The sequence below is a fragment of the Gambusia affinis genome, linkage group LG07, assembly GCF_019740435.1.
Source record: "Gambusia affinis linkage group LG07, SWU_Gaff_1.0, whole genome shotgun sequence".
Taxonomy (NCBI): domain Eukaryota; kingdom Metazoa; phylum Chordata; class Actinopteri; order Cyprinodontiformes; family Poeciliidae; genus Gambusia; species Gambusia affinis.
Genome location: NC_057874.1, coordinates 7,231,417 through 7,247,475, shown reverse-complemented (window position 1 = coordinate 7,247,475; position 16,059 = coordinate 7,231,417). Strand labels below are relative to the sequence as shown.

Sequence of the window (16,059 nt, the reverse complement as noted above, 5' to 3'; positions counted from 1 at the left end):
TTTCACACACCAAATTGTTGTTTTTTAAAACTCATTGAAGTTTAATGCAATCTTGAATACTGATGTCACGTATAAGCTGACATCATGAGAGGATTAAGTAAGCGGACTAAATTTATCAGAAAGAAGATGAGTCAAGTCTGCATTTACTGGATGACTTTGTAACACATTTACAAAGCATTAAACTGGGAGTAAAATCAGTTTTTGAAACTTGATGGCCCTTTTGAAAGTGTTTGAACAATAACACTAACATTGATCCTGGTCAATGTACCTAAAGCTTTTCTTTCTCTTTCAAATGCCTTGTGTAGCAGAGCCTTGTTTACTACTTCCAATTTGTTTCACATGTAAATGCTGGTGTCAGAATGGAGTTATTGGGGGCATTCAAACCAATTATGTTATTATGGCTTGTTATAATGCGATTACAGGGACTGAGCTGAGGCTGATTGTCTCTTTAAGAAGCAGTGAGAGTGGCCGGGGGGGCGGTGCGGTTTCACACCCTCGGGTGGGAAACATAGGCGGAGCCCAGCGGGCATTGAGTGACAGCTGCTCAAGGGTTCTTACACTCAGATATGCGGGGAGAAACCGCGACGACCAATCACGTGGCTAGACAGCCCACCCAGCAAATCCTAGCAGCCAATCAGAACGAGCGACGGGAGGATCCTGGTATCGCTGTTGTGCTTCCAACGTGGGACTACGGAGCGATCGCCCACAAAAAAAGGGAAAAGTAACTCGGCAAAGGAGAAAACTCATAGTGGTAAAAGCACGCTCGAAAGGAGGAGGGTGTTGCAGTTTTGTTATTTATCGGATCCTCTAGATTTTGTGAGCGCAGACTGCACCTGACGAGCTGCTGGTGGAGTTTCTTTGGATGGTACCGAGTCCGTGTTTCAAAGTTGGATTTATGCGGTTCAGATTTGGAGGAGACCTCACGGAGCAGCGCTCGGCTTGAGAGTTTCAACCGCTGTTTCTAACTTATTTACTAAATATCTATTTTTGTATTTTTTATTTTTGTGGCGAACCGTTCCAACTCCGCTTGAAGTTTGTGGTATAGCCAGATTTAGAGACGGAGAGCAGCTGGAGTCGAGCGCAGAGTGTCCTTTTAACATTTGGGCTCCTTAGTGTTTTCAAACGAAGCCAACTCTTTTACCGTTTTCGGACATTTTGTTTTGCTACTTTATTTGAGTTAAATGTTTCCAACAGTCCACCTTAGTTTCTTTTATAAAATCTTTTAAATTTTACTCCTGCGTCGGACTCCGGGGTAGAAAGTTGGGAGTGAAGACTTGTTTCAGAGATGAATTCCGCTGAGACGGACACACACGTTTCTTCTACTATCGTTTGTGCCACAAAAAGATAGTTAATGAGCTACAAAGGGTTTTTACTTTTCCCTAACCGAGGCTGATAACAAATTTCCCAGTCTGTGGGCACCGGGAGAGCTCCGCGGCCGCGCTGCTATACTGGATACAAAATGGCGGCGTCCCTGGGACGGCTTGGATGTGTTTCTCGCTGTATTTTTTATTTAATGTTGTCGCTGGAGCTCTTAAGCTGTTTTGGACTGAGTTCGGACGCACCTTGCCCTCAGAACTGTACCTGCAGCGGGGAATCGGTGGACTGCAGTGGCCTGGAGCTGATAGTCCCGCCTGTGGACCTTCCAGTTTGGACCGTTTCCTTGTAAGTGCCCCCTAAACTATTTATTGACCAGTCCATAACGGGGTAAGCGGGTTTAAAAAGGGGGGAAAACTTCGGAACTAGATAAAGATTATCTTGTGATGGAAAGCAGAGGACACATTAGGGAAGGGACTTTTCTGTCTAGAAATCTTAGCTGGAGAAAGAATTTCTTGCTTTTGTCCATACATAGCCGGTCAAAGGCATAATCAAACTAAGCAGCTGCTTTGGGCCCACAAACCGAGTTTCAGCCCCTTCCATTAGCAATTTTTAGTGAATATACGCTTATATGCCCCATTTGTTTCAGCTCTGGCTAGTGGGGTATGGGTTATGGTGATGGGAAAAAAAAAAAAAAAAACTCCTCTGAAGAAATCTGTTCCTTAAACTGGCTTTTCCTTCTTGTTTGTCTCTGAAATTAAAATATTTGTGATACCTTATTTGCTACTTCTAAATTTTTAACTGGTTTGAAGAACACACATTGCAATAGTTAGCTGAAACCTGTAGCCGGAAATATAAATGTAATTCTCACTGTGTAGGTGTTAAGTTAGTAAATTTAAGTGAAAAATGAATTGACTTGCATATCGAAGCCTAAAACTTACATCGATAAGTTGACATAGTTACATTTTCACGTTACTCTGTTCATTTTAAAGGATTAAGTTTTGGTTGTTTTTTACAGTTCATTTACATCTTAAATTTAAATCCTAAGCCTTACAATGGTTTCAAATGTACCCTAATCAATCTAGCAGGTTCCCTGTAGTAGTGAGCCCTAGGAGCCCCTGAATCGTCACATAATTGAGGTGTAAAAAGTGCAATTAGATTAAAATTATCGTTATTTATCTTCACTCATTCTTGACAAAATTTTTAAATTGACTTGAAATGCTTTGATTTTCTAAATTGTATTATTTATGTCTGATGTGAAAGACAAATGTATAAAGAAGGATGATATAATAGAGGCATCCATTGGGCAGGAGTGAGAGATAGCGGCCGTAAGGCCCCCCGAATCAGAATCTGTCTGAAGCCCCCTGAACATTTTGGGCCGGCTCTGTAAGTGCAGCTGCTGTAGCAGGTACAAGTCTGGAATGACTAAAATTAGTCTGCTACATCTCTTTTCTTCTTTTCAGGGGGCCATGCCTCAGAGAAAACTGGAAAACAATGTCTTCCGGAAAAAAAGACCAGTTCTGTGGCTCTCTAGTGTTGATTGTGACATAATTACGCACATTTGGCGGAGGATAGTTTACTGCCTTATGGTTTTTGCCTATTTCGTTGGGATTATTTACAACAGTTCAGTGTCGGCTTTATAACAACATTAAACTTTATGTATAAAAAAAAAGGCGTTTTTAAAAATTTCAGATTGCTGTTAACATTTATTTGTCTGTTGTACCTGTTTAGAAGTGTCAACGATTTTTCTTCTATTTTGTCAACATTTCTGCAGCATATTTTCATTTGAAATCAATTGACCTGCTAAACTTATTGCCTTTTCCAAAGTCTAATATATATCTGTTCCTAGAGATAGAATGAGCAAACGTGTTAGCTTGGGTTGAGCAAACAAACATGTCATAACAAATAAACCCTCATCATCCTTCCCCTGAGATTAATGATGAGCATTATTCACCTTTCCTTTTCTGCCTTGGAAGCCATAGCTCACAAATTGAATTTGTAGTAAATAAATCAGCTTCCCAGCCACGGTACCACTGACAACAGTCGATACCTTGTCTGTCAGCTCGTTAAGGAACATTAGTTACTTTGGGACATTTTAACGAGCCATCCTCCAGTGTGTTTGGGTGCTTCAGCTACCATCCTGCTGACTGAGACAACTCATCCAAAGACAACACCGCTCTCTATCCTCCCCCGAAGCACGAAGCGCGGCGTCTTCTCCAGCGTAATCATCGGTGACAATTAGGCGTCTTGTTCCAGGGCTTTCCAACATCTGCTTGCGTTTGGTTCCCGTTCGTTGCCGGAAACCTGAGGTTCAAGACCAAAGGACCCGAGCGCTGCTTTCGTCTCCTATAGGTCCCCGCTCGCAGCAGTTCATCTTTCCCCGTGTGAAGTGAGGAATGCAACTTTTTCCTTTAGAAAAAGAAGCTCTCTCCAAACGCGAATAATGGAGCTTGCGCCCCGTAAGCAGCAGTTTATCATGCGTGCGCTCAAACTCGGATGGTGGACGGCGGCTGTCTTATTGTGGGACAAATGTTCTGCTTTAAAACAGCTGCTGTGAGTCCAACCGTTGCTCCGAGCCTTCCTCTGTTATCTCCTCCAAACCTTATCAGTCAAGATTTAAGCGGCCGCAGCCTTTTTGTTTTCAAAGGGAATGGCTTTATGGCTGTGGATTATCTCTTGAAACACCTAGGGTTGCACATTTCAGCTAGAAGGGAGATAGTAACTTCAAGTTGGCAGGCTGCTCAAAGGGAGAAAATGCTATTGTTCTGGAGTCGGTGCATAAAACAGTTATTATATGGTTCCTCCAAACCCAAAGAAACCTCAGTATAGTCATTTTGACCCATTGCCAGGTGTCTTAAGTGCTTTAACTAATCCCTACTTCATTTTTGTCCAGATTTTGACCTTCTGACAGTCTTAAGGACAACCCAAATTATCGGGATGGCTCTTAAGATAATCTTAAGAGACACTCTTCAAGTGTGTGGTGTGTTAAGAGTGATCTGGTCCGTTCGGAATCGGGGGATGTTAGATTGTCTTGGCCCGATACTGCAGCATGTGTAGTGTTCCCTGAGGAGAAACGAGAACACGGCCTGTTGAATGTGACGTGTAGCCAATCAGAAAGCGAGGTGACGGGAACATGGAGGTCAACCCCAAAGTACACAGAACACAAAACAACTTCGTATTGTTTTTTTTCCTCTGCTAAATATAACCCATAAACTTCGCCATCGCTTCTTCCCAGTCCGCCATCTTTGTTTACCCTGAACTCAAGTTTGGTCTTGTGAGGTTTTGCGAGAGTTTTCCGTCTGACATCTGAATGTTGGCGAGTGAAAATTGGTTTGCGTGTTGTGTGTTGCGCCACACGCTGTACGACCAAATCTTTCATACCTTTATCGCCGTATGTGGGGTCTCTCAGGTTTTGAAAATTGGCCAACAATTTTAAACTGATAAAGTTGTTCATTGTTACCTCTCTTCCGAAAGATTTTTGTGACGTTTTGCGTCCGTCATGCCTAGTAGTAGCAAGATGGCTGGACTTTTGATGCCGATTATCAAAAGTCTTCTACAAGTCTAGCTTCTAGAATGCTATCAAAAATCTTCTACAAGAAGGCTTTGTGATTAAGTGCAGTTTTCTTGTTTCTGTGTCTGGTTCGTTGTTTCATCTGAACTGCGATTTCCAGTTTCCACAGTCAGCCATAAGAACGGAGGACCCGACTGTGGAATCGTTTATCTCTGTGAGCCCCAAAGGAGGGGTTAGCCGTAGCCATGTGACTCCTAGGAAGGATGGTATTGATTCCACTTTTCCTCGCTTTCTTCTTGTCTAGATTGAGCAAAGGGATGTTGCCAGTGTCTAGGAACAAAGATACTATTTGCAAGAGACTCTGACTTCGAGACATTTTCAAGACTGACAAGAAAACAAAATCTGATAATGAACAGCAGGACTGCAAAAAAAAACCCTCCAAAACATTTGACCTAGTATTTTGTGTTAATACATTGAAACTGTGACATACTAGAGTCTCACTCAGGCCTTTTCTTTATCTGTTAGAACTATATGTTTATCTACTAACTATGTGTGACTGAAGTATTCATCATTCAAAAATAATTCAAAACTTTAAATGAACTTCCTGTTTTCGCTATTTTAAGATGGTTGGGACTGTTCAAGAAGGAGGGAATAAATAAATCTTGTAAAAGAAACATTTTCCTTACCTGGTAGTGTGGTGGAGTGACTGCGTCATGTTGTCATTTCAGCATTGCCTTTTACCTGATTATAATCATTTAAAAACACAACGTTTAAAGTGAAGTAACTGTCTATTACAGAAGAATAAAGTCTCTTAAAACTTGCCTGCAGTTCTTTAGTGGGTATCGAAAATCAAAATAAACCTGCTTCAAGTCGTTTTAAACATCATGCATGTTCTGACCAACCCTAACCCTGTTGCCTTTTTCTGACTCCTCTGCAGGTTCAATGTGTATCATTATGAATCGTTCTTAGAAACTTAACCACCCCCTTATTTTTCTACCTCAACTTGATTCAGATTCAGACTATTTGTCGCAAACAGAAGAAGAAGAAGAAGAAGAAAAAAAAGTAGCTTTTGATGAGGATTTGTGCAGAGAAGACGGGTTCCCAGAGGGCAGGTTTTAGCCTGCAGCTCATCCATCACTGGCACAAATAAGGCCACAACTGTTGGTGGAAGAAAACAAAACAGTAATGCTTTCCAGCTGTCAAAATAATCACCCCTCAGGACCCTGATTGTAACAGTCCTCCGTGAACAAAGGGCCTTGATGAGAATTCAGGCAAGCAAACATGTTGGCACATCCGCTGCAGGGCAGGCTGAGCCAACAAGGGACATGGGGCGAGGTGTTGGGGAGCACCACCATACGGACCTTTTTATTCACTGTTACTTTAAGTAGCCTCTTTTAGTAACAACGCTAACCGTCTACTATTACATCATCGGCGATTTGTCCGGCTCTGTCTTCAATCACAGTTCTTTTACACTACTTAAACACACACCCTTGTGCTTTTGCGTATCTTCATCAACCACACGTGTTGCTGTTTTTCATTAGAGCTCCTTTACGTTTAGCAAATTGACCATCAGCCTCAGAAGTTCGGCTTCGTCTTCATGATTGATGAATAGCCCAACAAAACGCAAAGCAAGTAGTCTCTCGCGCGGTCGCGTACTTCCTCTCAGGAGTGGTGTTTGATTTTATTTGCAGCCAGTGTAATGTGTGCAAAAAGCATTTTTACCCACAGTGCCACTGGCGTAATGGGATTCTGTGAGTAAATAAAAGCATGAGTGTTGCTGATTTTGGCCCGGATTCGCTGTGCTGGGGGAGAGAGAGAGAGACAGAGGAAGGGAGATGAAGCAGATACCGGGTGTCTGTTTGTCACTGTGTCTGGCGCAGGAAAGTCCTCATCAAAGGCTACAGATTTCAATGCAGTCTGGATGTATTTTCATCCACATGTTCTGATCTCGAAGAACACGCAGTTGTTCTCTGCTTGTAAAGTGTTAGAGGAAATAAGATTTCCCTCTGGCAAGCCACTTATCGTTATCAATATGCCCTTTGATTTCTTAAAACTTTGAGAAACCTTTCAGTCTTGTCGTTCATTCGGCTCTATTGTTGAGAGAACAGAAGAAGCAACCAGAGTTTTCTGTGGCCATGTAAAGCTGCTGAACCTTTTCGATACTTTACAAACTTGTTTTTTTTTTATTTTCTCACAACTGGATAACTTTGACAATCTGTATTGTGGTATTCAATTGAGCTAGACAAGATATCAACGCAATTGTTTAATATTGGACTGTTTGGATGGAAATTTGATAAAATAATATGATTCATGTGGCTTGTAATTAAATGCTACCTGCCGAATAATGTATTTCAGCCAGATTGAACTGTATTTGACAGTTCTTCCATTATCTCATGTTTTTTTTCTTAATTTCTTAACAAACCTTAGTATTTACACCAAAAAATGCACACAAATGAACAAGATCTAATTCCTTTTCATCCAAAATAAAAGCAACAACTATTCCTGCTGCTGTGAGAATACGACATTGACCATTCCATTTGAAAATTAGCCAAAGTTATTACTTTTACTTTTTGTCAAAATTTGTCTGGATTACAATGGATGGAGAAATTAAAAGGACGAACGGGGTTGAAGTTGTGGGTTTGAAACCCTTGGCGGACCTTTTGTAATGGTAACCGACCCGCCTCTGCAGCCACTTTGACTAACTAACCAGCTAATACATCAAAGAGAGATCAGATTCTTCTTCATTTAACAAATGTCTCGAAAGTTTCTTAGTCCTCCAATTTATCTATTGAAATCAAAATAACTCTTAAAGATGGATTGTTAAAATTTTAGCAGTTGTTGCTTCTCTGCTCTAAATCTGAGAGCATTAAATGAGGTTGTGCGCTTTCATTTAAATTTCTGGTGTAAATACTGTTGTTCATGCTCTTTAAATCTCATCTTGGCGCGTGCCTGCCAGCCACACCGATGTGTAGCCCTAAACTGTCGCCTTCAACCACACTGTGGAAAACCTTACACCACCTCCAAGCAGCTGGCTTTGGCTGCTGCTACCCTCAGGAAATAGAATCGGTGGTTTCATGACAGACATGATGGTAGGGGGGACCGGGGTGCGCGGCGTCATGGGGGGGATTAAGTGTCAAGGTATGCGAAGTGGAGGTGGGGGAAGCGTTTTATCATTGCGAAGGTCTGCCGCTGCCTTCGGGCTGGTTCCACTTGTTGGGAAAAGTTATGTCAGCGGTCAGAAACCTCAGCCACCGTCACCCACGTTGTAACATGCATGGGTGAAGCCAGAGGAAATGAAACATTACAGGCTAGTCTGGTTTTAACGCCACATGCTGTCAGAGACGCAACATCGTCCTAGTGTGGGGTTTTTGTTTATACCTTAGTCCAACCCACTGCTTGGTATGGAAAATATGTAAATGCGCAAGTTTTGAGCGTGACGGATGGGGCCGGACTCCTGCGCAGCGCATCATGTTTGGAGAAAAAAAAAAGAAGAAGAAAACAACAAAAAAACTCCACGAACATTTCAGCGGTTTGGGCAGAGATGCAGCAACAGCAGCACCACTCAGCAAGGCTGAGCCCCTTGTGGTTTCTGGGGCATTTCTCACTCCACAGCCTTGTAATTTTGTGGTTTGGGGAGTGATTATACCCGGTTTGTTTATTATCATAGTTTTGCTAGCCTTATGACTCGCATGTCCTCTGGCGGATATTTTAAAGTCCCAACTTGAGGCTTTGGGAGAGTTTATTATCGCTGGCACTGATTGTTATCAGCTGCTCTTCACTTTCCCCTCTCTTATCTAGCTGTCAGTAAAAGGCATCAGGAGTTTCCATTAGGAATGTTTAAAACAAAAAAGGCAGACAGTTTCTTTTTTTTTTTTCCCATTGGTTATCCTTTGACTATGTGAGACAACTCATGCAACAAGTTGGCTGCTAATAAATTAGGAAGAAACAGTTGAGGGTGACCCACTCTTTGATAAAGTCTGATAGAGTGAGATAAAGTCTGACAAATACACAAAGATACGGGATGAGCCCTTGGCCTCGCGCTGGCTTTGATGATAATCAAACAGCTGCTGCCACAAGTCATTCTGGAGGAATTCGCTCTGCAGAATAGATGGCACTTTTGTGAGGACAGCATACAGTGCCAAGTCTTTCTGGGTTTTTTTTATTCTCTCTCTCAAAGTCAGTGTCTACAAAGGGAAGTTGATCAATGAATCATCTGTGAAGTCCCAACATCTGGTAAGAGTTTGGGAATCTGGAGGAGATTGGAGGGGGTGTTGGGGGGCGACTGCGTGACTTGGAGGGAGAGTGAGAGGTACTATATAAAGTAGATCAACTTCTGACTGGAAAACACACATGGCTTCAAAGGAATTGGACCAAATACTTTTATTTTGGACCCTTCCAAATGTTTTAGCCTTCCTGAAGGATTCCTGCATAGTCTTAAATTCTGGACTCAGTTGATGTCACTTTCAAGTTTGATATAAGAATTAATTAAATATAAAAAAATATTTGAGTTATCTTATTCCATATCTGAATTTCAACAAAAATAGTTCTTTTTAATGATAAATAAAAAGGGGATCGGTAAGGATCCCCTTACTGATCCAGTAAAATTCTACTTTTTCCCATTCTAACCTTATTTATCAACCAGAAAAAAAGAGGTCCACATTTACTATAGTTCAAGTTTCACAAATACAACAAAATGCTGAATTTCAGCAGGACATACACAGTTTTTTTTAAAGCATATAACTATAATTCTTTGAAAGACACTGAAACATTATGTGCATCAACAGAAGTCACTCTTCCTTTACTACTCGCCGATATCAGCGACTTCTGTGAGAATCCTTGGTTAATTATGGATTCCATTGTGTTTGTCAAATTCCACGATTCCTTTGGCGTTTTCCACATTGAGGAAATCAAAAGGCCCTGTAACCGTCGTCTTGAAAAGCTGAGTTGAGTTTCAGTGGCCATACTGTACCTAACCTGATTCTACAGACCTGTAGAATCAAGGAACCACTCAAATGCAACATGTCTGAAAGCATCTAAAAAAGGAACTCATTAACTCATCCTTTTTAGTTTTCCCTATAAAGTTGGACAAAAGCCTGCCTCGTTCTCTCTAAACGTATGTCTTGTGCTTTCTGGCGAGTTTTGTGCGTCATTGTTTCCATGTAAACTTTAGGATGTAAAGTAAATCTTTTATGTTTGATTTACTGCATTGAACCCTGCGATAGACTGGCGACCTGTCCAGGGTGAACCCCGCCTCTCGCCCGGAACGTCAGCCGGGGAAGGGCACCAGCAACCCTCCCGACCCCATTAGGGACAAAGGGTGTACAGACAATGGATGGATGGATGGATGGATACTGCATTGAACCATATTCCCCCCCCCTAATTCTCTGCTCTGCATCTCAGCATTTGTTTTAATTATTTTGGGCTCTAGATCCTGTCAAATCAGTGTTTAAAATTGGACGGGTTGCTGAACTGGATCTGATGTGTAATGGTAACTAAAAAAGTGTTCCTTTTGGACATTTTACAAACACAAATATTACAGAGCACAAATTGTATTTTGACAGATGTTTTTGAAGCAGGGTTATCCATAACGAAGATTTTCCAAACATTTGAGCTCTGGCAATAGAGCTGGTTATTTAAATTTTATTATTTATGATAGGTACCAAAAAACCCAAAGTAAATGTTTAATTCTCAGGTGTCCAGAATGTTGGAAAAACTATCAGGGAAAAAACTGGGAATTGGATAGTGGGAAAGAACGTGATTTTGAAATGACAGATTTGCAGGAACTGTGTTTCCATTTATCTTTTCCAAAAGAGCTGTAAAACCTCTGTCTAGCAATCTGCACTTGAAATTATTACCATCACTGGTAATTATTGCTCTATGAGTAAAACAAACAACATTGGGGGGGGTGGGAGAAATTGGACAAAGCAATCTTTTTCCGCACTTTGAAGATAAGAGCAGAAGGCTAGCCTCGCTTGTAGTACTGTACCAATAGCCTAGCTAAAGAGACATAGCGTGTTTATGTTATTCTTTCAGATTAATTGGAGACACTCATTTCCCTCTGCTCATAACGTCTGGCGCCATTTGTAACAAATTACATTGTCATCTCATCTGAACCCAGGGTTTAGTGCAGGGCCGGTGTGCCTTTGGGGCTAGCATGCGTGCAGCGGGGACTTTGCAAGTCTTTGTGGACCACCGTCCAAGCCGGGCTTGGTGGGTCTGGCCACGGGTTCATGCTGCACCTCCGGGGTAAGCGCACGGTTTCTTCTGCCTCGCGCCTGTTTGTTTCTCCTCCCATCTCCTGCTCCCCCATTTTTCCCAAAGCAGCAGCAAGGAAGAACACGTGGCTCCAAGATGTGGGCCACTTTCAGTACTTTAGCCAAACCTTCCAGGCCGACTGTCTTTCAAAGCCTCTCTCTGCTTCGTTCTTTGGTGTATTGCTGGGGTGGGAATGTGTTTGTTAAATATTATCTCTTGTTGCTTTTCCAGGATTTTTACGCCTATTAGTGTTCTGACCAAAATTTAGCTCATCAGTTTTATCTTTATTATAGCAAATGCTGTCGGCTGGCATATGCTCATCAAAGCTGATAAGAGACCATCCTCCCTCCGCTCCTTCGCTGCGCGACTTGTGTGTAAATTGGAGCGGGTGTTAGCTTTGTGTACACTCTCACTGCAGTTGCTGAGCCATAAAGCGGCCCCTTAATGACGGTAAGAGCGGTGCGTTTGTGTGCGTCTGGCTCTCTGACGCGCAGGTTATTCTTTGACCAGCTTTATGGTGCTCCGAAATGGAGCACATTAAAGGGCTTTTGTCTCGCAGCGGTGACTTGCATTCGACTCATCACTGACATCACTTCACACTTTCAGTGAGCAAAGTTCACTCCCTGCTTATCTGCTGAAGAAATGGGAGAGATAATGATGATGCCTGTTATGTGCGAGTGTCCCCGCTCCCTCATTCTCCATGCAAACAGACCGCCCGCTGACTTACAAGCCTGGTATCATATGTTGTGACATCACCACTGGTACTCCTGCTGTATGACCGCAGCAGCCGGACCACAGTTATTTCTTTTTTCTCTTCAAACCTCTTAATGAGTTTTTGTTGTGACATCAGCAGAATGGTCCAGTGTTGAAACGTCCGCTGCAGGCTGAGATCTGCTTTTCTTCTAAAGAAAGTCACTCAGCAGGATGTGGCTTTTATGAGCTTTGTAATTTTTCTTTTGTACAAGTTTATTTCAACTTGGTTGGGATTGAAGAAAGGTGCCTATTGTTAAATGTTATCTTTCAACCAATGTAGCAGAGGGACAGATGAATGACTTCGACCCAGAGGTGTACAAACTGTGTCTCGATGGGAGGACGGAGAAAGATTGATGAACTGTGGCCTCCCCTCCAGTAATGAGGGATCTGGTCCTGTTACATTCTTCTAAACTCATACCAGTGGCGAAGTTGCTCTGTGATCCTTTCCTCACTCGTTCAATTCAGAACGCCTTGTCATGACACATCCATGTGTGTTTAAAGGTCCGAGTTGACCCATATAAGTTGATGTGATGCACTACAGCCCTCTTAACCTTACCCCGTAATGCCTTGTTCGCAAGTGACTGGATGGGGCAGTGGAAAATTTGGCAGATTAGCATCTTGCCTGCAGTAAACCATAAGGTAACGTTAAGGGTCCAACATTCTCGGGTGTGCTTCCGCACAAATTCTGCTCATATTCTCTGCGGATAATTGGGATTCATAGTGGCGTGTTCTGATTGCCTTCTTTTGTCGTGAGAAATTCCTTCATTTCCCACAATACTAACGAATACTAGGATGTTTGCTGAGCCAGTTTGGTGCCTAGTCCCCTTTCTTCTCCTCCAGGGCATCCATCGTACTCTTGTTGAGCCAACTCTCAACCTAATAAGTGTGGTGTTGGATACAAAACAGTTTGATGTGAACACAGTTTCCCGACGAGCAATGTACTGTGTGACACAGAACATGCAAAGTTGTACGCTGTCAAAAAACTTTGCCTTTGTGCCTTTAGAGACTCGGAATTATCTAGAGGAAACTAGGAATAGATCTGCTGTTCTTCCACTCTGAAAGGAGTCAATAGAGAATGTTCTGGCATCTGAAAAGGGCAGACGATGTTCTCGTTTGATGCTTTCTGGATACCTCCTACTCTGAGGTGAAATTTGCTAGATGGACTATATATATATTCATAGTCTAGGAACACCTCGGGGTCCCCAGAGATGAGTGTGAGAATACTGCTGGGGCCAGGATGAGAAAAGCCAAGAATGGATTGACAAACAAATTTACCAAAATTTGACAGGATATTTAGAAATGTCATTGAATTTGTGGTGTAGTGAAGGCAATTTTTTTTTTCCTGGAGTTGAGTTCAGCCAGCTGAGTGGGATTTGATTGAAAAGATTGGGAATGTGGCTCCTTTATCCCAGATGAGCCGTTACTCTTATTATATCAGATCTCTGGACCTTCTTCTGATGGGAGACAGGTTATGTTGACCTTTGGCTGATTGATTGCCAACAGTTTTTCAGAAATAATAATACATCATATCGGGAGATGGTACAAAAGGCTTGAAAACAGTGGGGAAAAACTGGTTATGGTTCCAGGTCAGATCCAGTTAGTCTTGCTTAATAAAAAAGCGGTACCGCAAAATTTAACATGGCATTTTTCGATTGCGTGGAAGAGATTCCTGGTGGATAAACCTTCGAATCCGAAAGGATAATGTAGCAATTATCTTGAGATTTAGTTTGTTTTTGTTGACATCTATATGTTCATCCCTCCGCTTTATAATCAGCCAGTAGCTCTGATTCCGTCACAGCAGTTTCTTCCACAAAACAGTCTCCAAGGGTTTAAGGTCACTTTCTGGAAAGCATTAACTACGATGCCTCTTTTTTTTCCCCTCAAGAGGGAGAAGGAGGAGTTAAAGGGGGAGTCAATGAGGCAGGAAAGCCAGCCTTATCACCATCTCCTGCCACAGTAGGTGTTAAAACACTGTGAAACTTATCTGATCTGATAGGTAAGAGAATAAATCTGTCTGAAACAAGTGGAGGGGAAAAAAGCCTCAGTTGTGTAAACACCACAGGTGGCTCAGAGAAAGGCACATGCATGCCTGTGTACCGACACAAAAGACCAGTTTCTGCCTTTGGCACCTGCATGGCAGGTTTAGCTCTCAAACGCGTTTCCCTTTTTTGTTTCTGAGTCACGCTTTTGTTTGTTGTGCACTTCTTTTTGTTTCAAACTTCAGTCGTGAGAGAGTTCATACGTTAGACGAGAAGCGTTGCCCTATATCTTAGTCAAAAATCGGGCTAAGAAAGGTTTTTGTCTGTTCCTGGAGCGTATGAATCACTCTCCGTAGTTTGCCCTGTTAGAGTGGCGAGTGTGTTAACGTGTTGGCTGGTTATACGGACCTCCAGGCAGAGGCCGCTTGTGTGAACACGGATTTTTAGGCTCTGCTGTAATTGGCCCCTATTGCAGATCGGGGGAATGACAATTCGGCCAACTAACCCACAATAGGAGGTTCCCCAGCACATGATCGTCGGGACGCAGGCGGCTCTGCATACCGTGCCTCGAGGGCAGACGCATGCTCTGCTATTATCTCGTCTCATACACACACAAAAACAACTGGGCAAAGAAGCTGTCATTATCTGCAAGCGAGCACGGGCGATTATAAAGGCAAATCTGTCAAGTCAGAGGGTGATTGAGACAGATTGTTTTTAAAAACCAGCACGCACCCTGCTATTAACCCACCTTCAACACATTAACTTCCTTAACATCTCCTTCGACTTTCTCTAAAATGTCTGGCATGAAGTAACAGCTTCTGCTTTCGTTTCCGCCTCCTGCCGTGGTCTTTTAAGGTCACGCTGACACAAGAGACCGAGGAATGTGTTGCATCAGGTAAAAGTGTCCCCGGCCTCTCTCCCGTCTCTCTGAAACTCTCTCCTGTCGTCTGTCACGTCGGTACGGAGGGAGAGCGGCACAGGGCTGTAGGCTGCTTTCGTCTCACCCGCCTTAACTCCACCGCCGCATACAAACAAACACCGCTCTCACTGTGGACTTCTCTCTGCCAACACACAGTCTGCATAATACAATGTTAACTTTACTTTGCCAGTTCAGGCTTCAACCTTGTTCTGCTCTCCACGCGCGCAGAATCTGCGGTCCCCTTGGCAACCCCCACCTCACCTGGGTGCCCGCACCTCATTTTCTTATATCTCATAACCAGGGTGTCCAAGCATCCTTAAGTCTTAAATTCATGTATCTAACATTAAAACCTTTAAATGTCTTAAATTAATTAAAAACGTAAGTTGGCTTTTAATATGTTAATTACAAGTATTTGTCTTGGCAGGACTATTTAATCTCATATTCTATGTATTTTCTTTCCTCTTGGGACTTTTTCTGTCAGGCAAAAGTTTGAGTCGCATGCAGAAGACATCTTCTCTGCCTTGTGCGACTCCAGGCAGTTGAGTTTATCGGTTACTAGCTGCTAACATTCACTTGCTGGCTAGCTAGTTAACTTTTTTACAGGTTGGATTTCTCGTGGGACTTTTTCTGTCAGGCAGTAGCTTGAGTCACACACAATCATCTTCATTGTGGCCCGTGACTTGAGGCAGTTGAAGATACTGGTAACCAGCTGCTAACATACTGTTGTTATTTAGCTAGCTAACTTTTTGCGTCTGTCACGTCCAAGTCCAAATTTATGTCCTGTTTGCTGGACGAAGTTTGCATATTTCTGTGGAGATATAGATCTTAAATCTCATTCACAATGGTCTTGAAAAGGTCTTAAAAAGTCTTAAACTTGAATTGGTGAAACCTGCCGAAGCCCTGGCAATGTGCAACGGTCAGAATAAATTGAATTAAACCAGTGTTTCTTCCTTCATGAGGTGTCGGGATGTCAAACGCAGTCTTTTTCACTTGTGGTTTGACAGTATCGCCGTATCAGCGGACAAATCGTTCTCTAATAAGCCTCCTTACAAGTCAAGTGCCAGCTATTAAATACGCAGTTAGCCTAAAGTGCAAATTGACTGCTGCAGATGGATGGCCCGCGGGTCATGTTTGGAAAGTGAGCCAGGAGAGAGGCACTCTGTATCGACAGTATTGATCCGAAGCTTTCCCTTGAAGGCCAACCGGATTTATGTACTGCAGTGTTTCCAGACGTACGGACGTACAGATGAAGCTGCTTGTCAAATGGGAGGTGTAATTGTAATTACTGCAACTGATCAGAGTCCTTTTGTCAGAAAAGATAGGTTTGA

At 42.6% G+C, this 16,059-nt stretch overlaps 1 protein-coding gene across 2 annotated transcripts in view; it reads left to right on the top strand.

The window, feature by feature from the left end:
* Positions 1–656: 656 nt before the first annotated feature.
* The window catches only part of lrig1 (leucine-rich repeats and immunoglobulin-like domains 1), a 43,509-nt gene continuing 28,106 nt past the window's right edge, over positions 657–16,059 (top strand). The window contains exon 1 of one of the 2 annotated variants that reach the window (XM_044122724.1): positions 657–1,662. In XM_044122724.1, the coding sequence (XP_043978659.1) occupies positions 1,460–1,662 (203 nt within the window). In that variant the 5' untranslated portion in view covers positions 657–1,459. The remainder of the gene's footprint in view (positions 1,663–16,059) is intronic. The other variant, XM_044122726.1, reaches the window with a different exon arrangement.